Genomic DNA, 27,854 nt, shown 5'->3' with positions numbered 1-27,854 from the left:
TTGTAACAATGACTACTAATGCGTAATGTCATCTATCATCATTGATGATACTATAATTAATGTAGTTTGTAGGAATTCATGGGTTCAGTTATCCAACAAAAGAAAAGGATTCAAGTCCTAAGGAGCTTCATTTCAAGAACATGTTCCAAAGTACCCAAAAACAAAACTAATGGGCTTAAACAAAATGTAAAATGTTTGACCAAAATCCAAAGATTAAAACAGACAAAAACCTAAACTTAAGGCAGCCCAGCACATCAACTGACTAAAGTAGCCCATTTAAGTTCTCTCACATGCTACTGACTTACTGTTATCAGCAAAGTAACAGAAAGAACAAGCTTAGTTACATTTTACATTTTTGCAATTGATAAATTGAATATTCCAAATTGACTGTAGTGCTAACCTGTATAAACTGTGGTTCTCACCCTATAGGTTTTATGAAGTAACATAATAGGAAAAAGGAGATAATGCAGCTTTTGTATGTACATGAATTAACCTCCCATACTGTTGGATGGGCAACAGCTCTGATTAGGAGAAGATTCCTTGCTACAGTCAGAAGAAGCCAGCAAATTGACCTAAAACATGGGTTTCAGCATCACGGGAAGGTTGAGACACTCAACAATATAAAGAAAAACAAGTCGTGAGATATATACCTTTACAATTTCGGACTTCGAGCTTGGTTGTGTGTAGGCAGTTAAGATGCTCATGTTGAAAGCCTGGGAGTAAGGACATTTGAAATTAATACGTATAAAAAAAAAAAAAAACCTGATAATACTCGAATTGGGTTCTACTATGAATGGAAATGCCAAGTTGCGGAAGCACCAATACTAATATTTCACCCATAAGATATAAAGATAGTGTGAAAAAACTAAGAAATAAATCAGTGTGAAAACTGAATGTATATTGAAAAACTGCTTATTGAGAATTATACAAGAATCTTAGGTTTATATACAACTAGGGGTTAAACTAAGAAACTAAATCTTCCTAAAAAACTAATCCTATAATTGAGGGATTGTCTATCCTAATTTTAGGGATACAAATACTTAATTCTAGAGATATAAGTATAAATATACAGATTACAACCAGCTGTAAATAAGTGTTTTCCCACACTCCCCCTCAAGCTTGTGAATAGGTATTTTTCATTCCTAGCTTGGAAATAATTTCTTGAAATGTTGCACTGCTAAGACCTTTAGTCAACATATCTGCAAGCTAACCCTTGGTTGATACATAAGGTGTACAAATCAACCCACTATCTAGTTTCTCCTTTATGAAATGCTGGTCTACTTCAATGTGTTTTATTCTGTCATGTTGTACAAGATTGTGTGCAATGCTTATTGCAGACTTGTTATCACAATAGAGTCTCATTGGTCCATCCCACTTAATCTTCAAGTCCTCTAAGATAATCTTTAACCATAGTAGTTCACAAATTCCTTGAACCATTGCTCTGAACTCTGCTTCAGCACTTGATCTTGCCACCACATTCTATTTTTTACTCCTCCAAGTCACAAGATTATCACATAAGAAAATGCAGTAGCCTGAGGTGGATCTTCTATCAATTACTAAACCTGCATAATCAACATCTGTATATGCTTCTAGAACTAACTCCAAATTTCTTTTGAATAAGATACCTCTCCCAGGATTGGCCTTCAAATAGTGCAATATACGGTAGATAGCCTGTATGTGCACTTCTTTAGGACTATGCATAAATTGACTTACCACATTCACAACATATGCTATATCAGGTCTAGTATGTGAGAGATAAATGAGTCTTCCAACTAATCTTTGGTACATCTCTCTATTTACAGCAGCATCTTCATTAACTTCTCCAATTTTATGATTAGGATCTATAGAAGTATTTGCAGGTTTACATGCAAGCTTCCTAGTTTCCTTGAGAAGATCCATCACATATTTCTGTTGTGAGATAAAAATACTATGCCGTAAGTGAGCTACTTCAATTCTTAGGAAGTACTTCAATCTCCTTAGCTCTTTTATCTCAAATTCTCTAGCCAAACATTGTTTTAAAGATTCTCTCTCTTTTTCATCATCTCCAATTACAATTATATCATCAACATACACTAATAAAACTGACTCTCCCTGAATCAGAGTGCTTGATAAATAATGTGTGATCTCCTTGACTCTGTTTATATCTCATTGCTAGCATCACTTTGGTAAATCTCCCGAACCAAGCTCTAGGAGACTGTTTAAGGCCATATAAAGCTTTTTTCAACCTGCATACTTTGTTTGCTTTTAGATAACCTCCAAATCCCGGTGGAACCTTCATATATATTTCTTCTTCTAAATCACCATGTAGAAAAGCATTCTTTACATCAAATTGTTGAAGCTGTCAATTGTAATTTGCAGCCAATGATAACAAAATCCTAACTGTATTCATCTTGACAACTAGAGCAAAGGTTTCTTGATAATCCACTCCATAAGTTTGAGTGTAGAGCTTAGCCACTAACTTGGCTTTATACCTTTCAACAGTAGCATCTGCCTTGTATTTTACAGTGAAAACCCATTTACATCCCACTGAATTTTTTCCTTTAGGCAACTCTACCAGTTCCCATGTCTAACTTTTCTCTAAGGCCTTTATTTCTATTTTCATCGCTTGCCTCTATTTCTCATTGGATAATGCCTCGGATAATGTAGTTGGAACAGAAATAGTGTTTAGGCTCACAAGAAAATTTTTGTAGGATGGTGAGAATTTTTCAAATGACACAAAATTAGAAATTGGGTATAGTGGATGCTTGGTACATTCTCTGGTTCCTTTCTTAATGGCAATAGGCAGATCATAATCACTAGTTATAGTTTTAGGAGATTCATGCTCATTTTGAGAAATAGAGTCAAAAACTGTAGTTACCTCATTTTCAGAGTTAGGATCAGGTTCTTGGACTGACACTGGTTCAAGATTTGAAACTTTCCTTCTTGAGTACACCTGTAATTCCTTTATAGAATCAAGAACAATATTATCCTTTGTCACATCTTTCGTATTTGGAATGGGTTCAGAGTCAAATTCAGTGTTTGACTTGGGCTCAGCAGAAACAGGTTTCGACTCAGAAGAATTAATGGGTGTAAATGTTGAAAAAGGGGACAAATCAAACAAAAAGAAGTCTTTATCCTTATCTTCCATAAATGAAGTCTCCCCCTGAAGATAAGGTTGAGTAAAAAATGATTTTTCTTCAAAAATGATTTTTCTTCAAAAATGACATCTGCGGACATATAAATTTTTTTAGTAAGAGGATGATAGCATTTATATCCTTTTTGAGTTGAAGAATACCCCACAAAAATACACTTAATCGCTCTTGGATCTAACTTTTTCTTGTTATGACTGTGAACATGAACAAATGATTTAATCGCTCTTGGATCCAACTTTTCCCGGTTATGACTGTGAACATGAACAAATGATGTACAGCCAAATATCCTAGGTGTGAGATTATTTGTGGTATTAAGATTGAGATAAAATTGTGAGAGTAGTTCCATATGAGTTTTAAATCTCAAAACTCTTGAAGGCAACCTATTTATAATGTGTGTGGCAATGAGAACAACTTCCCCCAATAAGATTTAGGTACATTTGCTTGAAAAAGAAAAGCTCGGGTTGTGGCTAATAAATTATTATTTTTTCTCTCTGCCACTCCATTCTGCTGTGGAGTATTAACACAAGATGACTCATGGATAATCTTCTCTTTTTGGAAATAGGTGGATAGACTTTGGTTGAAGTTGTCTCTTGCATTATTAGACCTAAATCTCTTTATTCTCACACCAAATTGATTTTGAATAATGTTTTGGAAGCTTAAAAACACACTATTCACATCTGATTTGGATTTAAGTAAAAAAATCCAGAGACCCTGGTACAATCATCTATGAATGAAACAAACCATCTCGCACCAGAAATATTAAGAATTGTAAAGGGACACCAAATATCACTATGAATCAAGTAAAAGGGAGTAGAACTTTTTTTGTTACTGATTGGAAAAGACACGTCTATGCTTTGCAAGTTCGCAAATATCACAGTGAAAATCTCCGACATTTAATCCTTTGAACAAAGAAGGAAACATATTTCTCAAAGTTCCAAAAGAAGGATGTCCAAGACGAAAATGATAAAACCAGATTTTGTCTTTATTGGAAGATTTTTCAGAAAGAAATGATAAAGGTAAACTATTTTTTATATTACTTGTGTTATTTGATGTCTCAAGATAGTATAATCCATCCTTCTCCTTAGCAAGTTTAATCATCTTCCCTGAACTCTAGTCTTGAAATTTACAATAAGAGGGATAAAAAGTTACTTTGCAATTCATATCTCTGGTAAGTTTTTATATAGATATCAGATTAGTAGACAATCTAAGAACATGAAAAACATTTTTTAGAACAAACGAGGGATTAACTTGAACATCTCCTAATCCTGCCATTATAGTAAGTGAACCATCTGCAACAACAGTTTTCTTATTATTAGGACACAGGTTATATGTACTAAACTTTTGTGAGGAATGTATCATATGGTCTGTGGCTCCTGAGTCAATGACCCAAGAATTCGTAATAGGCTTAGCCGAGACATTTAATCCATGAGAACCGGAAGCTTTACCTGAACTAGAAACCTTACCCAAAGAGCATACCACAGTAGGCTTTTTAAGGATTTTCAATAAGTTTTTCAGTTTTTCAATCTCTTCCCTGTTGAACTCTCATTGTTTCTGAGACATCTGTAATACTCCAGTGATTTTTCCACTTGACATTTCCTCAAATTGGGTGATAGTGATATTTTTCTTTGAAAGGGTTCTGCAATGAAGGCCTAAACAGGATTCGACAATGAAGGCCTAAAATAGAAGTCAGCAATGAAGGCTGAAAATTTTGCTCCCAAGAAAAGCCTAAAACTCTGATACCATGTGAAAAAACTAAGAAATAAATCAGTGTGAAAACTGAATGTATATTGAAAAATTGCTTATTGAGAATTATACAAGAATCTTAGGTTTATATACAACTAACTAGGGGTTAAACTAGAAAACTAAATCTTCTTAAAAAACTAATCCTATAATTGAGGGATCGTCTATCCTAATTTTAGGGATACAAATACTTAATTCTAGAAATACAAATATAAATATACAGATTACAACCAGCTGTAAATAAGTGTTTTCCCACAGATAGCCCTAAAATACAATGGATTAAGTTATCCCGGTCAATCAGCTATAAATGATTTGATTCGAAGGTTCATTAATGTAAGCAACACCATAGAAAACAGCCTTCTCTTAGTGTGCTCAGTTCTACCCAAGTTATAAATGATTTGAAAGACATAGGTTCATTAAAACAAAGAATGAAAAATAAGCAAGGTGAACACAGTAAACCTACTTCTTGTTTAGTGCATCAGAGGACAAGCAACTAGACATGTAACTCATGTTTCACAACCATAAGAATCAAACAACGGAACTAGGTCAGCATAAAACAATCGGTGCCACTATTTCTGAATGCCCCATTTAAGATAGATTAAAACAAAACTAAAAGGGAAAAAGGGTTTTCACAAAAATTTTCAAAATGTAAGTATGTTGCTTTAAATAGACAATTTAGAATCATTTCTCCCTTGGTATGCACCACTATTTACAGGGGGAAAGTATTGCCAGAAAAATGTTACTCACCCTAAAGGGATCACCCCTTAGTGATTGCACAAACATCGAACTCCCTGAGGCTTTTCCCTGCATAACACCAAAAAGAAATCAACAAAAAGAGGAACAACAAATTTGGAAAGGAAGGGATATAGAGGGTTGTTTTACCAGAAGCTAACTACAAGGTAAGAAATTGGAAATAGATAATCCAATACTCAATTTCTGTGAGTTTTTTCCTCCCATATTTCTTTGTACTTGTTCTGGTAATAAATTGTGCTTACAACTCTCTCTCCCTCAACCTCGTTCTTTCATTAGTTTACAAATATATTTTTCTCTAGGCATTGTCTTCTTTTCATGATGACAGGCTCTGAAAAAATTGTCAAACAGCTTAACCTGGTTTCTCAGTTTCTGGCTTTCCTCTTCATCAGTGGTCTTTTCTCAGATTTTCCTTTTTGTTTTTTGCAACTCCTATCTATTCTTACATTCCTTGCTTAATATACTGATTTACTGATATAGCAAAATTTTAAACCTAAACAAATCAGCCCAAGTTCAAACCTAAAGTTTTATTCCTAAAAGCTATTTCTGTTGATTCCAGTCGTATTATATCCTTTCATTTACAAATATCCCCACAAAACATGTACTAACATTTAAGAAAGTTGGTGCTATATTTTAATCAACCTTTTTGTCCTTAACTCCAAACTTTTGAATAGCACAGAAACACAAATAGCCAAAACCTTGTCACTAACAAATTCTACAATGCAATGAGAGAGAGAGAGAGAGAGGAACATATCCTGTCTTCAAAATTGGTCTGTGCTAGGCACATGTATCCATACTGAATCATTCTATGCTTCATAAATCAGAGCACATAGATGTAGAAAAAAAAAATTGTGCAAATTGAAAGTGACGTGTACCTCCAAAGAAATATCCCTGAGACGCCTCCCAGTTTGAGCACAGCAAACACGGACAACATGTTCATCACAGCTCCCACTTATAATATAGTCCTTACCATTCAGGTAGTAGGAACGAGTGTAATTTTGTGGGCTGCCAGTTGAAGGTATCTCAAAATTCAGGTGAAGCCTTCCATCAGCAGCCAGAAGCTGTCTTACCTGTCAATATCTACATGTTAAATCAAAGTAAAACCTTCTTTTACATGGCATAAACCTAAAAAGAAAAGGAGTAAATATTTACAAATTACAATTAATAAAAATTAATGCAAAATTTAAACAACAGAAAGAGGAAGACAGCAAACATGAACAAAAAGGCCCAAAACAATTATAAGAAAGGGCACATTTCAATTGAGTTTTGCAAGCCTTGGCAAAGGAAAATAAGTTATACATTCTCTTAGAAGTACAATATAGTGGTACTTCCACAACCACAAGTCATTACCCAATTTATGAACCTGCCAAAGTGGTAGTTTGTAAACAGAGCTGTCAGTTAACTTTGCATTTAGTGGCTGCTATAACCTGAATCCACCCTCTTGCACAACTAAGATTCAGAATTGAAAACTGAAGATACGAGCAAAAGCCAACAATCTCTATTATGAAGAAAAGCAGCAGCTCTATTCACAGAAATCTTTCATAAAAGTGGTTCAGTCATAGTAAGAATTTCTAGCCAAATTTATTCTTAACCATATATTGGTTTTATATCCTGACCCATCCAATAATATTTGAGTCCAGATCTTAAGGAACATGTCTAGTCATAGTCACAGTATGAAACTCAATGTTCAAATACATGGAACAACATTGGAACAGGCACTCCAACTCATGCTGTTATTTATTATAAATAAAAATTACCTCGTTGTCAACAGCTGAAGCAAGAAGATAGTGATCATCTGGCGAGAAGCAGACCATCACATTTCCTCTAGAACTTGAAGCAGCATAGCAAGGCCTTATTGGCTTCTGTCTCAGGTCCCACATTTTAATATCCTGATCAAATGATGAAGTTGCAAAAATTGATGGGGAATGGTTTGAAAACTTGACTACATTAATATGTTCTTGGTGCATATCTGTGAACATCTGTAAGCGTCTTCCACTGTTGATATCATACAGAGCCACATTTTTAGAGTAACCACTTGCAAGAAAGAGTTCATCTGTAGAGTTAACATGAACAGATGTTAATTGGTCAAACTCATCAAAGGTGACAGAACCAGCGCCAGTATGCATGCACTTGGAAGTTGATGTGAAATGCTGAATATCATACAGCTTCAGTGAGCCATTATCTGAACCAGCTATCAGCTGAATGAAAAAAGGTAAAAACCAAATAAAAAACAGCGACATTTATCAGACTTTAATATGGCAGAGAACAAAATGTCCAAAAGTTGCATCATATCATTAATGAGTTGACACTGAGGGATGAATATATGAGAATGGTTCTCTTAAAGTGGTAAGAGCGAACTTTCTACTACAACACTAAATGATTCCACAAGAGGAAAAAGAAATAGAGTTTAATAGGGAAATACATTTATGAAGTTAGAAAGCACTACAATTTAACCTCTCTTAAGAGTTCCTTATGGTATTTACTCACCTTAGAGGGATACTTCTTGAGCCAACAGAGCCCCAACACAATATTCATTGCCCCGAGTGAAGGAATGTAACTAACAATTTTCTCATTTTCATGGTTGATAACAACTACTTCACCATCTAAAGTTCCAAAGGCCATCAGGCTGGAGTAAGATGGATGATACTCAAACTGTCTTGGACGAAAGCTCCTGTTTTCATCTCCCAAATCGCTGCCTGGGATAGAAAGTGCATGCAGAAATGGCCAAGGTGAAGATCCCATTTTTGCAGCACAAAGAGATCGGGTGTAAAAATAATGTGATTTCCCGGCTGGATCCAATGGCCTTTGCTTTGGTTTTCGCAAGCTAGTATGGCTTGCTCTAATTTCACGCTTCTGCAATATACTAACAACATTTTCTTTATCGTTCCTTCTATAAGGCAGGTACTCAAAATATTTAAAAAATGTCACATTAGCCATCTCCCTGTCAATATTTCTGATAGGTAAGTTATCCAAAACTCTCAACTGGGGTATTGAAGCTATCATGTACTCCCTATAATGTTTCTCGAAGCATATTGGTGAAGCATGTTCAGAAATGTACTTGAATGAAACATCTGCAACATGCCTTGTGAAGGCACCTTCACAAGACTCTTCTCCATTTTGATTTGACAGCACAGCAGAAGAAACCTGTCAAATGAATTAGAACAATAAACAAGGTCTATTAAAACCAATGCATAAGAAGAATGATGTTAAACAAAATAAGGGGAATTATTACTCCACCACTGTATAACAACCCTCATAATCAATGATTCTATCAGGAATTTAGATTGAACACCACGACTAAACTCTAACTAACGTGGTATCCTCATCCATTTCCCAATCTAAAGAATTTAGATTGAAAACCACAAATGAATCCTAAGATATCCTCATCCATTTCCCAATCTACAAAATACAGGAATTTCCGCCTAATATTAAGACAAGATCCTGAGAAATGAAAAGGAAATACTAATAACAATAATTAAAAACTTAAAAATAACTTCAAACTTCAGAGAATTTAACTGGCATATCGGGAATTATCTGTGTTGGGCAACAAATTATTTCTCCTCGATACCATCATTACATTAAAAAGTAAACCAATAACTTCCATTTTTAGACCCCTAATACCGCGTAATATGCTATTATGAAAACAACTCAAGAAACTAGTGATGAGAGGCCATAGATTCACCTCACTCAGTCGATTAATCTCTCTGTTCCACCCAGGAGGTGCATTGGATGACGAGTCCATGTAACTATCCTCCAGGTGAATAGCAAAATCTACTTCACTATCATCCGATGACTCCTCATTTGTGCTTTGAAAATTATGATTCATACTGAATGGAAGCAAATTTTTTATTGCATGTTCAGTCACAGAGTTAAAAACCATAAGTAAATCAAGACTAATAGGCAACGTCCCATGGTAAGATGCACCACTCAGCTGACTGGTTCCAGTTTGATGATCTCCACTGGATGATCCAGAGGATCTAACATCATTGCAGCATAACCAGTTCTGAAACCTAAGTTCCACCAAAGAAAGGAGTTTGGAAAGTGCTGCAATTGTAGTCCATAGGTTGGAAATTCTGGTTTCACACATTGAGAGACACATTAGATTGGGCATGCAAGAAAAACAATCCTCCCGGAAACTAGTGAGCGTAGTGCTATAGTCGAGGTTAAGGGTGTGCAACCACATAAATTTTCCCACCAAGTTGAGCTTCCGAAAATGCGAAGACCTCAAATTTAGAACTTGGCATTGTAAACCTCCTTGAGAAAGATCCCTGATTGTATAACTTGAATTAGTTAAAAAATCAAAGACATATAAAACCATTTGTTGTTGTTAGCTTCACAAGTTTTTCCAAAAGAGATAAAGCAACTACCTTAACAAGCATCATCTAGAAAGCACAAAGTGCAGTAATTACAAAAGTGTTAACACTCAACTTATAAAATGGGAACTTAAGCAATAGAGACAAAATAAAAATCTAAATTCACCATAATATTAGGCCAAAAAAATACTGTATTCAAGCATCTCCACTATTATGCAACAGCATATACTCATTTAGGCTTCAGTTATAATTGAAACACTGCCAAAATCTAATCTAGCAGATATCAAAACGCAAATGTTTGAAGTACTTCTAGTCCCTTTCATCAGCCCAAGCTGACCAAAAAGAAATCATTAATGAGACTGCTAAACTTCCAAACTAAAACCAATTGGCAATAGGTGGAGATGCCCAAGCTAAACAAAAGAGCCACAGAAAACTCTAAACTTGACTGATGTGGGATAATACCACTTGACAAGGACAAATCAAACTAACAGCTCCAGCTGGTAGAGTAGGTGGATTCCTTGACACATCATCTACCAGAGGCTAACAGAAGCACTCCATGCAGTCAGCCATTTGCAAAAAGAAAACAGCTAGTAAAATAGAGAAACCAAGAAAGAACAGGGAGTTCGTTACTTTGATAAGAACAGTGATATGAGCTCTTCTGCATCTACAACTTACATTTATTTCATAATCAAAGGCCTCTCAAGCAGATGATTCATATCTTTCAAACATGCATTGGAAGCATTTATAGTATTCATTAAAGATTAGTACATGAAGAAAAATACTATGCCCCAAAGAACAAATGGTTGTCAGTGATATTAGCACCCAAAAAACTCATCAAGTACAAGCACAGCTACAAAAATTATTCATATTGGGGTCGTATAGCAAATTTGCCTATGAATCAGAATTTAAAATAAATAAAAAAAAGGAGAGAGAGAAGGAGAAAAGGAAAAAGAACCAAATCTTTTCTAAAGCCAAATTCACAAAATGGTGTCCCCATCTAAAACAAACCAGCTATAACTAAATGACAAGTAATATCCACTTTTCGATAAACAACAACTATATGGTTGAGATCTAGAGGCGCCACTTTCCAACACACGCTTCTTCTAAAAATATTTGAAATATACAGTAAGATCAAGTACTCAAATGGCGAAATAAGTTTACGTTACAATATATACAAAATAAACTACGACAATATAATCATTAAAACTATTGAATCCAAAGTGTGTTAAATATTTACTCAATGTCACTCTTAACTGGCATTCCAAAAAGGTTATAGGTTCTTGAAAAAAATACAAATTAGCTTAAAAGCATTTATTATTCTTTTGTAGTTGTGTTGGTTATTTCATCCTAATCTCCTTAGGCAACTATAGAAATCTAATGTATATTTTTTACTATATTGAGAAAGATTGCATGCTGAAAATGAAGAGGGAACTATCAAGAGAGGAAACCTTTCTAAAGCTTCACTGACTAATTGTTTCAACATAATTACATGATTTATGGATAATATTAAATCCTGACTTGAGAATACTCACTGGTGTTCCTTATACATTCAGTGGAAAGTCTAAGGCAATTATCAATCTCCTTTTGTATTGATTATCATCTTCACTTCCTGATTTTTATCATAAGGTGCAAGTACACAGACCTCCCTCCCCCTCCCCCAGTTGATTTTTGAAGTTACAAATACCATTAGATTCGTATGTACCCAATGTTCTACTTGCCCCTGCTAGACGGTAGTTATTTAGACAAATGTCAAATGATTATATCACCTTCAAAATATTGTAATAAGCAATATTTTTAGGACTTAAGTTATTAGACTTATAGAACAAATTCAAAATGAGAACAATACCCTTATCTAATTTATCTGCCACCGCCCTCTTACAATTTGAAACACATCCGATGTATTGCGTGCCAAAGCTAACACATCAGCAGATTCTTTTTAAACTGAAACATGTTAGTATTGAAATATTTAAAAATAAAATAACCAAAAATAAATGCATTGCCAAATTATTCTACTGCAAAGCACAGCTCCATCCATAAAGGGATAAAGAAGGATTTGAATCATGGTTTCCCATAGGACATTTATAACAGAAACCACCTTCTACATTGACAAACCCCATTGACTGCAGCCTCAATCATGTCAACATAGTGCTAACCTATATCTCCACCTCAACCTCAACTTCAAACTAAACTTAAATTGCCATCATAGGCGCCTGATTACCTCTATTTACGCCTAAAAGAATATCCAAGATTTATGACATAGAGGAAGAAGTAAAGCAAAAAAGAAGTTTAATCAGCAATGTCAATTATAAGATATTTGTGTTACTCAAATTGCATCAAATGTACAAGTATAAGCTTCTTTATGTTTTTATCTTTTTCTTTTCTACAATGTGGTTTTTTGGGTTAGAGTTGATGACAAGTAATACTGATACAAGTCACCATAAAATCAGTTTTGCACTGTCTCACACATCTCAAGGAGAATATTTCTCAGTTCTAGCTTGGTCTCTTCTGTTCTCTTTCAAGTTTCAACCAACTAAAAATTTAGGCTTGGTTGAGTTTCTTAACAACACCACCACACCCCCCCCCCCCCCACCCTAAAGAAAAAAATAATGAGCATATTGGTGATTTTTGTGTGATCATAATCAAGAGCTTACCAGTTGTTGATGATCATGTCTAAGAATAAACTTGTTGAGGTGGCTACAATCAACATTTTTTAAGGAAGAAAAAGTAAGGAGAAATCATTAGCCTACCATATGGTGGGATAATGCTACATAATTGATGATAAAAAAGGAAAGTCTGCTTAACAATTCAGAAAACATTGAATTGTAGCATAATTAGCTAATTGCACTTTTTACCATTTTTTTCCTTTTTTTTTTCCGAAATACACACTTTCCCTCTTGAGATCCTAAAAGTATGAACTTACCTCCTGAAATGTGCACATGAAGGGATTAAATATTGTAAAAGTTCACACTTGAAATGCCTCAAATCATGAAATTATTAAAATTAGTTAGAAAATATTTCAACAAGTGTAGCCAACAAGGTTATCGTTTCTTCACTCCCATGTATCCAACTGCTTAAAGTTTCTCCAACAAAAATTTTAAAACTTCACCATTCTATCATCCCTAAAAAGTCGTAATAAAAAAATAAATTCATACACATTTAAACAGGTACGGAATCAGACCTTTTACTCAAAGACAATAATGCATAATAAACACTTGTATATACCGCAAGAAGTCCTTCCCAAATGACAAATCCAGGAGATCAACTACTCGAAGCTTTTGATCGATAGATCGCATCAGTAACAGAGCATATTCTCCAGTCAATGCACAAGATGATTCATTGATCACATCCACTGCGTCAATCTCAGATTCCTTGATTTTAATAGACACTTCAAGAAGTGGGTGAAAATCAATATCCTTCACACCATCAAAGAAAATCTCCAGGATACATTCCTCATGACGGGATTTTTTAACCTCGGCCTGAAAAGTTAAAGAAAAGATAATTATCAGATTAAACTTGCACAACCATAAACAAAGAAGTATAAACTGTCACCAAAAGAGAAAGATAAAACTTGCACAACCATAAACAAAGAAGTATAAACTGTCACCGAAAGAGAAAGAAACATGATGTTTCGGCACAACGTATCCAAGAAGGTGAGAAGGAAAAGGCAGTGAACGTTTAGCATATTTAACCATAGAAGTCAATCTCTCTTTGCCAAATTTGATAATAGGGAAGAACACAGTCCTTTGAGCCAAAACATTAGATCATATTATATTAGGTTGAAAACAATCAAACTAGACTTTACATGACACTTTGTCATCTTTTACCACTAAGAGTAGTGCAGTAGTGCCCAAGGATGCCAACAACTCTGCCACCATAATAGACCAAAAGCTACTCCAGTCAACAACATAGACTAGGTTACTCAGGTTATTTATGTCACATTCTTTGCTTATTAACCAAGTATCAGGATGTAAATACTCAGTCAGTTCCAATTCCAAGGAGATTTTGATATTTGAGATACTATTAATGTATGGTGAGATTTAAGAATTATCAAAATTTCCCTTGATTTTTGAGCATGTTCTTCAAAGTCTTTGCATTTCTAGAGTATTATCTACTCATCCAACATCACTAAGTGTGCTATGTGATAAGCAGCCAATTTCTATTTCCGTAGATCATGTAAGTCACAAAACCAGCTAACTAAACTCCTTTTCACTTCACCGAGTCCTCCATCATAAGGATGCACCAAGAAGCATCTCCCTACATGATTATAGATGTCTTATGCAAAAATCATATGCCCTTTCTTACTTACAAGATGCACTGTGTACAGTCAAACACTTTGTAACAAGACTAAACCCCAAATTTCAACTCTAAGAACATCTCAAGCATACTATATATAACAGTATGAATTATTCCTTCCTTACTACTGATTGAAATAGGTCTAAGCAAAGAGCTTGAAGAGATTAAGCCTGACATCAAACATTCCCCTTAGTCCTTTCTAGTCTAAGCAGGAAAACCAAAGTGCCACCCTCACAAGATAAAGAAGCTGTAAAGAATATTCTCTAGGTCTCAAATTGAAATGCATTGATAGCACGACTATACGATCAGAAAAATCACAAGCCTGGCAAGCCAACTTGCAGCTCCTAGTCTAATGATCAGAAGATCCAATTTCATTTGTCTAAACTCTCAACATTCAAAGTCCATTCTAAAGCATTGGAAACCATACAAATACATACAACTTCGTAAAATTGCGACATTAAAATGTAAGAAAAGCAACTACATCCATACAGAGTACCTAGCATAATCATGTATGGGTACAAACCTTGAAAAGAGCAGCTAAAAATCCAGTGCTTGGCGAGACACCATGCTTCCTGCATGATTCAATGTATCTACAACCAAATTCAGCAATATAAAAATTAGAAAAAAAAAATCTATATCGTAACTCATTGGAAAATAATTTAGATTAGATTATAAAAAAAAAAAAAAGCGCAAAAGCAATCTTCATAAACAAACAAACAAACAATTTGAAATCAAAAAAGCAATCCGATAACTAAGGTGTTAGATTAATAATTCATCATTTCGAGAAGAAATTTTAGGTTTTTATGAAGAATTAAAAATCTAACAAAACAAACAATCAGCCAATAAAGTATAATCTATCGAATAAAGGAACAGTACAAAATTTGCATTGAAAGGTAAAAAAACAGAGACTTACATTGCTCCTAAGTCTGGGATTTTGATGGCCATAGCGATTCAAGTCAGCGAGATTTTGAAAAGAAAGGAAGAAATTGTGAAATAAAAGCAACTTTTTTTTCTTCTTTTGATATTTGTCGAATTGGATGTTTGGGTGTTTTATTTTACATAGAAATATGAGAGTAAGAAGAAGGGAAGGCGGAGAAGGAAACATCAAATGCAAAAATGTCAAATGTTTTAGTAATTTTGCAACGCATCAACGGGCTCCGCTGCAGCTTTCCCGACGACGCTGCGTGCGTTCATCTCAACCCTTCCAACTTCTTTTTCTTGAGTTGTCATATGCTTTTTGGCCAAATAGTTACTATATTTGTATCTTTAGTAACGACAATTGTTTCATGACTTCAAATTGTGACAATAAGAGTTCTTTTATTCGAGCATTAGTGATGTTTCATTAGCATTTGTGAAAACTATAAATAATTTATACTTATTTTGTGGGTAGAAGATAAAAATATGCATGTGTTAAAGAGAAAAGAAAATGGATAGGTTTTTTTTTTTTTTTTTTAAGAAGTAGCTTTTTAAAAAATATTATTGTATAAAATATAAAAAAAAAAACTTGAATATCTATATTTTATTATTGATATTATAATTTTATTTATTTATTAATTTTTATTAAATTTACGTCACTTAACTATAAAATCAAACTCGCAACATCTGTCAACAAGAATTGAACTTGGATTAACAATAAAAATAAAAACCATTTTTGCTTGCCAACTAAGTTAATCCTTTAAGGGCTTTAATAAGTACGTTTAAAATGCTTTATTTGGTCAAAGTTATGGAGTTGCGATGCAATGGTATAAAGTATAAAATATTATGTAAATATTAATAAATGATTAATTTAATTAATTAAGATTTATTTATTTTTAATGAATAAATTTTAAGTTTGAGTTCTACTAATAATCGTTTGTTAAAATTATTTTAAATATATAATTTATAATTATTTATTTTAAATTATCAGATATGATATATTTTATTTTGATTTAAAAAATTAAAAAATTTATTTATTTAAAATTTTTTGTACCCAAAAAAAATTAAGTGGACAAAAAATTAAACTACGTCGTTTATTATACTTAATTCTTCTCCTACTTTTGTATTTTTTGGACAATACTTAAAAATGCGGAGGGCAAAACAAGGGTCGAGTGAAAGAATCCAGACAATTTAATAATCAAGTTGGGAATCTGTTAGACAGCTGCGTGACCATCCCAGGCAAGCAAAGGGCTGGCTAAGAACGATCCTCTACGGTCAGAGTGAACTCTCAGGATCACCAAACCATTAATCACGCTCTGATCAACCAAACCTCATATACTTTCTTCTTAGATAGCATTTGATATTTTTTGTAAAATTATCTTAGTAATGTAATTATTAAAGTGATTTTAATACTCATGATTTGAACCTATTTTTTTTGTTAATAATGATTAATTTTTAAAAATTAAAAATCATTGTATTTGATATTATTAAAAATAAAATTTTATTTTATTTAAAAATATAAAAATAATCATACATATTGTAATAATTATATAAATTAATATTTTTATAGTTATTTAAATATAATATTTTATAAAATATTAGTAATATTTATTTATTTTATAATAAAATATAATTAAATTATTAAATTAATAAATATATTTATTGATAGATAAATTTATTTTTATAATATAAATTATGAAAAAAATATTTAAATTAGAAAATGAAACTAATTTATTAAATTCATAATAAAAGAAAATTTAAATATTATATTATATACAAAATTAATATATATATATATACAAATTATTTTTAACTTATTATAATGAATATCAGATTAAAAATATAAAATAATTATAATTTTAAGATACAGTAAAATTTAAATTTACATATTAAATAGATAAAATTGAATATTATTAATTTTACATATAATTTAATTTTGATGATCAAAATTTTTTACTCTTTTATATAAAAATTAAATGACTCTTCAAAATAATAAAATAATCATTCTCAATAATTTAAAATCACCATCACATAAAATAACTAAATATTTATTAAACATAATAATTTAATTATCATATATAAATCACTATAATTTTTAATTTTTAGAACGAACGCTTTATACCAAACGCTATGTTAGTGCTGAAGCTGAGCTCTAGGTGCTAAGGGATGGCTTAGCACTAGCTTATATTTAAACAAATCCCTTGCCTTGAAATTGAGCTTGATGCCTCTGATGTTATTAGTCTAATCCCCAACCCTCTTTCCATTAACCATGTTCTTGATCCGCTGATTTGTGATTGTAAGGCATTACTAAATCAGTTCCAGCATACTAAGCTTCCTCATACCTACGTGAGGGGAATCGATGTAAGGATATATTAGTTTGTAAATTTGATAATTTAAAATATAATATAATAATATAATACGAATAAAAGATATAAAAATGATATAATTTAAAATTTTAAAAAATTATAAATAAATTTAATAAAATTAAAAAATTATATTTTATATTTTTATATCGACATAAATTAAAATATATAATTTTTATTTAAAATATGATATAAATATAATATTTTATACAATATGATGAATTGTCAAATCTACTAGGACGGAAATGCAATGAATTAACCCCTGCAAGTGGGGACTTTTGTAATAGTTTTAGTGCTAATCCTGCTCCCTCAAATCATCGTTTTGTAATTCATACTTCTCCTCCAAACTTCCTTCAGCCTTTTATCTTCGGTGACGCAGTTGGAACCTTCCTGTATCCCACTATTACTTAAGTATTTATGCTATGCTCCTTTCAACCAAAAAAAAAAAATTTTCAATAATCTTGTTGGACTGAGAAGATTATGGAATTCGTATGCTTTTGTTGGATGTTTGTCTCAATCTTTGGAGTTCGGAGACTTCAATTTCTCTTTCTGGGCCATCTTCATCAGCATTGGGTCTGAAAAATAAATTAAACATAATGCAGTGAAGAAGATACCATTTGCAGTGCAGTAAAATTTGTCCTAAGATAATTTCGCTAATCTTAAATTTTTTTAAACCAAAAAAAAAAATGAAGATACTGTTTGCAAGCTATCTTTGTAGTTATGATTTAGGCTATTCTTTTATTTTGGACTAGATGCAAGTCGTTTAAATATACGTTATCCAATATAAATATGGACTTAAAAAACCACAGGCAACTCTCGGTTTGAACCTTAGAGCCTGTGGAGTCGAAACCCAGCCGGGGAAAAGGGGGGGCAACAAATGATTGATTCAATTGATTAAAGTTATTTTTTTTAATGAAGAAGTATTGAATTCGAGTCTTAGAGATGATTATTTATTAAAATTATCTCGAATGCACGACTTATAATTATCTATTTTAAATTATCAAATACAATATATTTTATCTTAATCTAAAAAATTAAACCAACGGTCTACTCATAAATTTTTCTTACCAAAAAAAAAAAAGAGCCAATAAGGATTTGCATCACTTATCTGTATCGCATATAGATCTTGGAAGACAAAGGAATCAAGGACTGCTCGAAATACAAAATAAATGCCCAAACTGGTCTCGGCTTCAATTGATCTTGTTGTTTTCTCTCCCAGCTTGGGTTCATTGATCTTTGCTTAAAAGTGCGAACTTAACAAGTCTAAAAAGGATCAAAAGTAGGAGTATAAATGGACAGAACTTTCATCGTATTGTTCATAAATATATTTAGTTTTTGTTTGATTATACTCACTTATCAAGTTTAATAAATAATTTTAAGTAGCATTTTTATATTCATTATTAAACAAATTGAATAAAAATATAGATATATTTAATTTATTTATGTTCGTAAATAAATTTATTTAAAATTTATTCATTTGTTATTCATTTATCATAATATTAAAAAAATTATATTTTTATTTTTTATTCTAATTTTATTTTAAAATTTGTTTATGTTGGTTCATTTCTATTTGTTTAGAGTTTATTTATTTAAAATTATTTGATTATGATTTGTTTATTATTTATAAATATATTTATTTATAAATATTTATAAATATATTTATTTAATATTCACGAATAAACTCATTTAATTTAATTTAATTTAATATAAATCGAATACAAATATCTTATTATTTAAATGAATCAAAATCAAACGAATAAAATAATTTTTTTTATCGAATATGAATAGAATTTAAATAATTTTAAAAATAATCGAATAAATCATAAAAATATATTTATAATAAAAAAAATAGCATATCGAAGATGAGTGGCCCAATCTAAATTCTGAGGTGCCTCCGACATGTCTATTTCGGCATGTTGTATATAGTTATGGTTTGCAACCACCAAATTTAGGTCTGACTAAGTGCGGTGCGCAGGACTGTGGTCGAAAGAAAAAGAGAGAGCGAATTAGTCGCATTGTCAGCCTTTGACATGCTTATCAGGCCGATCAAAACAAAATCTGAGGACAGTTGAAAACACTACTTTTGCAATTTAACAGTTTTTTCATCACTTGGGGTGAGTGTGCTTTCAGAATCTACTCATTCAACTGAAGATAGTAATGGAGATCATAATTACTTGGGGTGAAGGTGCTTTTAGAAACTACCCATTTAACTGCAGTCTTAAAAACCCAAGTACCAAATTATTTTTGCCAGGGACTCCAACATGAAGACTGACAGATTGTCATTCAATAATAAATTAATAACTAGTGTCATTCATTAATAAATTAATAACTAAATTTAAAATTTAACAATTAATTTATATAATTATCTTTAAAATTTTGACATTCAACATATAAATCAGTTGTCCTGTCTTCGTAAACTGGCTTCCTGGCATAAAAAAAACATAGTAATCAAGTAGTTTTAAAGCATGATAAACCCTACTTAGTGCCCAATGGTTGACCAAAGTACAAACTGAAGCATAGTATACGCAAATGGAAAATAAATGTCAAAGAAAGCTGCCCCATGCCTAAAGGTCTAGGTCTTGGGACACAAAGAATCTAAAATAAAGTGGAAAAAAAAAAAAAAGAAAAAGTGTTACAAACTTTTTTTCCAATCAAATGTTGCATGGCTTTGAAACTTCACCATTACGGACAAGTTTTGTGGTCTTTTTTTTTTTTTTTTTTTCATCTTAGATTTGACAGGCTCAACTTGTTGAAGATGGCATCCTTTTTCCCACTGATATTTTTTCTCAGGTATGCTATTCTTTAAATATAAAGTAAAGGTTGGTAAAAGAAAGCTATGTATCAAAGATTATGACCCATCTTTTCCATGAAGCTTAGCTGACTGACTGCCCATCTCGCCCTTTCTTTATCAAATGCACTGGAAAATTTTGGCTGACAATTATCGTATGAGAAGTGCACGTGCTTTGGTGCGTAAAGAAGAAGGCTGCTGTGGGAGTCAAAGAAGTTATGATGGCAAAGGACCCATTGAAGAGAAGGAGATCAAGTCCATGGCTATGCCTATAATGGCTTTAATACTCTCCGATTTTTTTGAATTGTAATGCTCGCTTTCACTAACATGAAACACGTTCCAACATGATGTTTCTCATCATGTAGGAAAAAGTTAAAAAATATAGTAGCAGCAAAATTGGGAATTTTTTTTATTTGAATGATGAAATAATTTATGGTTTGTATGGAAAAAATAAAAATTAGATTTAATGATTTATCTCAAATGATTCATTTATCTCCTTTTAAGTGATAAATTCTTGTAAATTTGAGGTTCGATTTTTTATATTCATAATTTTTCCTTCTCTTATATATCCCGTTATTTATATGTATGTGAAAAAAAATAAAAATATTATTTTAATTTATTTTTATTTGATTGATTGATAAATGATGATATATATAGACGTTAATAAATAGTGACTCGATTTGAAAAAATTAATAATCAATTTAACTGATTTTTATTTAATAAATAATCGAACCGATCGAATATTATTAAATAATCGATTATAATCGAACCGATCAAAATCGGTTCGATTCGGTTGATTCAATTAAATAACTGATTTTTTTATTATTTTTTTCCCTATTATGAATAATTATTTAACCACAAATTCAATTCAATAAAATTCAAACTTTAGTATCATTCAAATTAAATTACTAAAAAATTTAATAATTTCAATAATATTTTACAAAAAAATAAAAAATAAAAATATTTATCTCAATTTTTTTATTTTTAATTATTAGAAAGTCGGTTAATTCGATTAGTGCGATTATCAATTGTAAAAATTGAAAATCGACCAAATTAATCAATTTAACTGAATTAAAAAATTGATTATAATTAAAACAAAATAAATCTAATCGATTCAACAGAATTCACTCGATTTCGATCAGTTTAATCGGTTCAAACCGACTTTTACTCACCCTTAAATATATGGAGTAACAAATCATAAATACAAAAATTCCCATAATTAGGATTTTACTACCTCACCCAACACCAAAATTAATACTAACATAATCATATATAGTTAAAAAAAAAAAAAAAAAGCGGTTGAATTGATTGTCACATGTTGCTTAATTTATGAATTTATATTTAAAGATAAATTTTGTAATAAATAAAAGCGACGGCTTCAATTTAGATATGGTGGAATAAAAGGGCGGCTATGCATTTTGATGAGTGTATTAAAGAAAGAATATTGTTGTACTTTACTGGTTTTTCCATTTTTTTTTAATGGTTAGGATTTAGCGGTTTTCCGAGTTATTGGGTATTCGAAATATAGTTATTATTATTTTTAGATAAAAATTTCATAAATTGAGATAAAAATTAAGTCTAACTCGATTTAATTAATTAATTAATTAATAATTAATTCGAGTAAGATTTGGTTAATTAGTTATATGACGCATTGCATTTATTTATGATATTTCACGTGTTAAAATATAACATACACACATAAGACTAGAAATGAACAAAATTTTTAATGAGTTATTCGTGAACATGTTTAATTTTTATATATTTATATTTATTTTTTAAATTTAATAAACGATTTTAAACATCATTTGGACGTTCACTTATTAAATGAATTGAACACGAATAATTGTACATTCATTTATTTACATTCATGAACAAATTTTATTTACGATTTATTTAAAATTCGTTCGTTTATTATTTGTTTATTATTCATTTATAATAATACTAATAAAATTATATTTTTATCTTTTACCTTAATTTTATTTTAAGATTTTTTTATATTTGTTTGGGTTCGTTTATGTTCGTTTAATGTTTGTTTATTTAAATTTGTTTGGTTATAATTTATTTATTATTCATGAATATGTTCATTTATATATGTTTATGAACATATTTATTTAATGTTAATGAATAAACTCGTTTAACTTAATTGAACGTACATGAATAACCTATTATTTAAATAAATAAACATTAATGAATAAAATAATTTTTTTAATGATGAACACTTTTAAAAATAAAAGAACAAATATAAATATATATTTATTCGTTTATATTCGATTCATTTACAGTCTTATATATACGCATAAAATTTTTTTTATTAAAAACTTTAACTTTTATATATTTATATAAAACAACAATATATATAATTAAAGAGAAAAAAATTTCATAACAATATGTAATTTATTAATAACTCAATATTTGATATTTACATTTATATATATAATTATTATATATATATAAAAAAAAACAACCCATGCATCACATAGTCTACAAACTAATTCAAAAGTTAAATTCAGTCAAATATAATAAATTAGTAAAAGATATTTGTGTTTGCTTTAAATTCTCATTTATTCTAAGATTTGTGCTTTGAATACTGCTACTACTACTTTAGGCTTTAGCCAACCATTTTCTTGCTTTTCTAGGTTTGGGACCATTTCAATATGACTAAGTTTCTTTGACGGAGATTTTGAATCGTAAGACTAACAAATACTTGAATTCTACATCAAACTGTCAAAGTGATATTTTAAACTCACCATTATTTCTTTTGTTTTTGGTTCAGTTTTACTCAACTTCCATTTCTTAGGTTAATATAACGCTGGCATTTTTTTAATAATAATTAAAATTATTAGTAATATTCATCCCATAAAATGTTATGATATTTAAAAAATTTAATTGTGAAATTTTTTTAGATGAATTAAATAAATAAAAATTTAATGTTGTAAATTAATTTTTTTAAAAATTAACATAACATTGATAATTTTTTATAATAATTAAAAGAATTAGAATTATCTCTAAAAAAATTAGCATTATTCAACCATAGAATATTATTTGATTTTCCATTTTTGTCTTGTCCCATTAAGTATGTTTATAAAATTAATATTTGATATATATCAATATAAATTTTTAATTATATAAATGGAGTTAAAAAAGTGGCAAGTGTCTTTTAAATGTATTTAAAAATAAAAAAATTAATTAAAAAATTAAAACATATATAATTTTTTACCTTATTTATTAATTAAAATTGTATTCTAATAATATATAAATACTAACTTATATTCATACGTCTTTATAATTTATTTGAAATATAAAATTATAACAAGATAGAATAAGATTAAATTAAATAATGTTATTTTATCTTGTATTTAATATATGTAATAATTAGTTGAAGATTGAATCATTTTATATTAATAAGTAAGGCTATAAATGAACTGAATATGAATGAATGAATGTATGTTTATGTTTATTCATTTATTTTTAAAGGTGTTTATGTTCATTAAAAAAATTATTTTATTCGTTCATATTTATTCGTTTAAATAATATGTTGTTCATGTTTGGTTTATGTTCGTGCAATTAAGTTATATGAGTTCATTTGTAAACATTAAATTAGCATATTCACGAACATATATAAATGAATATATTTATAAACGATAAACAAAATATAATCAAATAAATTTAAATAAATAAATCTTAAACGAATATAAATGTATCTAAACAAATCTTAAAATAAGATTATGATAAAAGATAAAAATATAATTTTATTAGTATTATTATAAATAAATATTAAACAAATAATAAACGAATTAATTTTAAATAAATAGTAATCGAGTTTATTTGTAAACATAAATGAATGAAAAAATAATTATTTATATTTGATTCGTTTAATAAATAAACATATAAATTATATTTAAAATTATTTGTTAAATTTAATAAATAAATATAAATAAATAAAAATTAAATATATTTTTGAGTGATTTATCAAAAGCTCTCTTCGCTTATACCCTTGCTAAAAAAATATTAATCATTCTTGCCACTTTATTTTAGATAAAAATTAAATATAATATATAATAATAATAATTTTATTTTATTTATCATCGTATGTATAAGGAATAAATTAAAGTTTGTCGTATAAGGACCGAGTAATTAAAATAGTGAAATGGCTTTTTTTTCATTGGATAAAAGTTAAAAAAAGTACTAAAATTGCAAAATCATTCAGAAGAGGTGACGTTCTGTTTTTCACTGGTTTATTATTACTTTTGGCACTCTATGTTTTTCTCTCCAAAACCTTAGGATAACAATAGGATCGCATGAAACGGTATTTCGCACTCTGAAAAGTCGCGACGTTCTCTGTCCTTTTTTCTCTCCCCCTAGTTTCCCACTGCTCTGCTCTGCTCTGCTATGCAGTTCCCACTCTCTCCATGAAGGAACCTCACCACTCTTTTTCTCCTCTCTAAATCTTCATCCTCAATCCAACCCATTTCCCCTGTTTTTTTGTTTCTTTCTTCACTTCCAAATCAACGAAGGAAACTTTTTTTTTTTTAAGGAAAAAACCGACCAGTAATGGAGAAAAAGCAAGGTTTTTTCTCTGCTCTCAAAGAAGAAGTAGTTCGTGGGCTTTCACCTTCCCGCTCGAGGTCCAACAGCCCTGCAAGAGCACGTTCACCCTTGGCCAGTCTGTTACGGAGAAAGAAAAACAACCACAACAACTATGGAGGCGCTTACATGGCGCAACCGGAGCCCTTGATCGCGAGATCCGGCAGTCTGAGGCCAGTCGGGGAAGCGTTAGCTCCGCTCATGGAAGGTCCGGATCCAGACGGAGGCGAAGTCGGGGATTCAAAGCGGGTTGGTTCGGCGCTAGGACAATGGGTTAAGGGACATTTATCAAGGACTCCTTCGGTTGCTTCGATGAGTTATAGAAGGTCTGATCTAAGGCTGTTGGTTGGGGTATTGGGTGCGCCTTTGGCTCCAGTTCATGTTAGCTCCACTGACCCTTTGCCTCACTTGAGCATCAAAGATACTCCCATTGTTAGTCCCCTTTTCCTCCCTCTCCTTTTACTTCTTTAACTCATAGTATCACTTCATTTGAACTTCTGGGTTTTTTTTATTATGGTGGTTTGATTGGTAAATAAAGCACATAATGGTAGTTTGGTTGGATTTTGATTATTTATTTTTTCTAGTATTGCCTGAGTGCGGAAAAATGAGTTCTTTAGAGTGTTTCTTACGAGTTTCATTAGTTTAGATTTTGGACTAATTCGATGTTTTGCTTAGATTTGGTGACATTAATGGATTTTAATCATTTAGTATTTTATTTGTCTTGTTTAATGATTAATCATGTTCTTATATTTTCTTTAAGCTTCTACCACGGGTGAGGGGTGATAGATCCATTTAAATAAATCACGGTTTTGATTCCAACTGTTTGGCTAGCAAGAAACTTGAGAAAAAATACATGCAGAAATATAGTCTAATGTTCCTGGGTTTTAAATAGATACCAGCATTACTTTAGGACATAAAAAGATATAGTTAGAACTGCAGGGTGGAAACAGGGTGTTAGTGGCTGTAGGACTTTTTGAAAGTGTTTTCTTTGTGCAAATTATAGAAACAAAACTACTTGTGGGTGAAGTTTCCTATTTGATCATTATTAGGCTTTATTCCTTGCTGTGTCCTAGTGCTAAAATGCTGTGACTTTAGTGTTGCTTCCTGTTATATTTTTTCCTTTCATTGCTGTATGGTGCAGGAAACTTCCTCTGCTCAGTACATATTGCAGCAGTATACAGCTGCTTCTGGTGGGCAGAAGCTGCAAAACTCCATTCGGAATGCCTATGCAATGGGAAAGCTCAAAATGGTAGCTTGTGAATATGAAACTGCTACAAGGACTGTTAAGAACCGTAATGGGTCTAGAGGTGCAGAGTCTGGTGGGTTTGTACTCTGGCAAATGAACCCGGACATGTGGTATGTTGAACTTGCGGTTGGGGGCTGCAAGGTTCATGCTGGTTGTAATGGGAAGCTTGTGTGGAGGCACACACCTTGGCTTGGTGCTCACACTGCAAAGGGGCCTGTTAGACCCTTGCGTCGTGCACTTCAGGTGAGGTTTCCTATGCTTATCAACTGCTGAACATTGTTTGTTCAGTTATACATTTAGCGTTCTTAGTTTTCTGATATTCTCTTTGGGGTTTATTATTCCTACTTCAGGGTCTTGATCCAAGAACTACAGCTAGTATGTTTGCTGATGCAAGATGCATAGGAGAGAAAAACATTAATGGTGAGGATTGCTTCATCCTTAAGCTCTGTACTGATCCTCAGACACTGAAGGCAAGGAGTGAAGGCCCTGCAGAGATTATTAGGCATGTTTTATTTGGCTACTTTAGTCAGAAGACTGGACTTCTTGTTCATATGGAAGATTCACATCTGACTCGCATCCAATCTAACGGTGGTGATGCTGTTTATTGGGAAACTACAATCAATTCATATCTTGACGATTACCGACCTGTTGAAGGTATCATGATAGCGCATTCTGGGCATTCTGTTGTTACACTTTTCAGGTTTGGGGAAGTTGCAATGAGCCATACAAAAACAAAGATGGAAGAAGCTTGGACAATTGAAGAGGTTGCCTTTAACATACCTGGCCTTTCTATTGATTGTTTTATCCCTCCGGGTGATTTGAGTTCTGGATCCATTGGTGAAACCTGTGAACTCCCTCAGGACGAAAGGGGAAAGAGTGCAATTGCTTTAGCAGCACATCATGCCAAAATAACCGCCCTAGAAAAGGCACAGGATAGCAGTGCTGACAGCATGATTTGGAGGATGGAAATCCGATGAACATCTTGGCAATTGTTCATATTGATAGCTAGCGCAGATGACTAACCCGTTAGAAGTTACAAGGTAGAAGTCATTTTTTGGACTTTGGTTTATACCTCTATTAATCTGTAAATAGAGCATAATTATTCACAGGTTCCGGTGGACCTGTATGAATCTTTATACTCTCAATCCGGAATCCAGCTACGGAGTTGGAGCTCAGTTTTCCAGTTAGGGATAGGGCTAATGGAGGTTGTTTTTTAGGTTGCTTGATGGTAGGTGGTGAAGCTGTCTCATTAACCTTTTTATAGGTACACTAACTCTAATGGTTAATGAATATAATGTGGCAGTCTAAAGAGTACTGCCGCTGATTAGCATGGGTTTGACAGTAAGGTCTAGTTTTTAATGTTACTGTTTCTGGATTTGTGATTCATTGTGATTGTTCGACTTAAAAGCTGTTTTGGGGTTTGGGAAGGAAAAGAGATTTTGCTGGATATGGTGATCATAAGCATGGTAAATGAGATGGAACTAACTATTTTTCTTACCTGCTGTAACAAAATGTGTTAATGACCTGAGTTCTGGTTGGGTGTATGGTTGCTTTTGTCCAGCGCTGCTGAAAGCAAAATGTAAACAGAAAACATCATGTTCATCAGCTATTTAATGCTCATGATGGATACAGAGATCTGCATATTTCCTTCATCTTCCTTTCTTTCCTCTGAATTTTATTTTACTACCATCATCATCTTTGAATTAAGCGTTGAAACTTCTTTCTTTTCAA

General features: G+C 31.5%; 2 protein-coding genes and 1 non-coding gene across 6 annotated transcripts; 1 reads left to right on the top strand and 2 right to left on the bottom strand.

The window, feature by feature from the left end:
• Window positions 1–88: 88 nt before the first annotated feature.
• Window positions 89–15,568, bottom strand: LOC111282227 (protein DWD HYPERSENSITIVE TO UV-B 1-like). Of its 4 annotated transcripts, none has more exons than XM_022870233.2 (10): window positions 15,141–15,568; window positions 14,751–14,817; window positions 13,157–13,410; window positions 9,304–9,889; window positions 8,109–8,765; window positions 7,379–7,819; window positions 6,497–6,691; window positions 5,619–5,675; window positions 651–713; window positions 89–572 (listed from the first exon to the last, which is right to left on the bottom strand). In XM_022870233.2, the coding sequence occupies exons 1-10, from the start codon at window positions 15,170–15,172 to the stop codon at window positions 489–491; spliced, it is 2,436 nt and encodes an 811-aa protein (XP_022725968.2). In that variant the 5' UTR covers window positions 15,173–15,568; the 3' UTR covers window positions 89–488. The 4 variants fall into 4 exon arrangements, with proteins under 4 accessions (XP_022725968.2, XP_089617247.1, XP_089617246.1 ...); XM_089761121.1 differs by having other exon boundaries at window positions 13,113–13,410; window positions 15,141–15,455; XM_089761119.1 differs by having other exon boundaries at window positions 381–543; window positions 15,141–15,455.
• A 784-nt stretch (window positions 15,569–16,352) lies between these two features.
• Window positions 16,353–16,559, bottom strand: LOC149518910 (small nucleolar RNA U3). Its single transcript, XR_016342541.1, has one exon. It is a non-coding gene; the product is annotated as a small nucleolar RNA U3 (small nucleolar RNA).
• Window positions 16,560–24,507: 7,948 nt separating this feature from the next.
• Window positions 24,508–27,854, top strand: LOC111282337 (uncharacterized). Its single transcript, XM_022870378.2, has 3 exons — window positions 24,508–25,309; window positions 26,019–26,366; window positions 26,474–27,854. The coding sequence occupies exons 1-3, from the start codon at window positions 24,845–24,847 to the stop codon at window positions 27,098–27,100; spliced, it is 1,440 nt and encodes a 479-aa protein (XP_022726113.2). The 5' UTR covers window positions 24,508–24,844; the 3' UTR covers window positions 27,101–27,854.

The sequence above is a fragment of the Durio zibethinus genome, chromosome 5 (genome assembly GCF_047325235.1).
Source record: "Durio zibethinus cultivar Kanyao isolate XHJ-2024 chromosome 5, ASM4732523v1, whole genome shotgun sequence".
In the NCBI taxonomy this organism is placed as follows: domain Eukaryota; kingdom Viridiplantae; phylum Streptophyta; class Magnoliopsida; order Malvales; family Malvaceae; genus Durio; species Durio zibethinus.
This window is presented reverse-complemented; position numbering and strand designations above follow the sequence as displayed.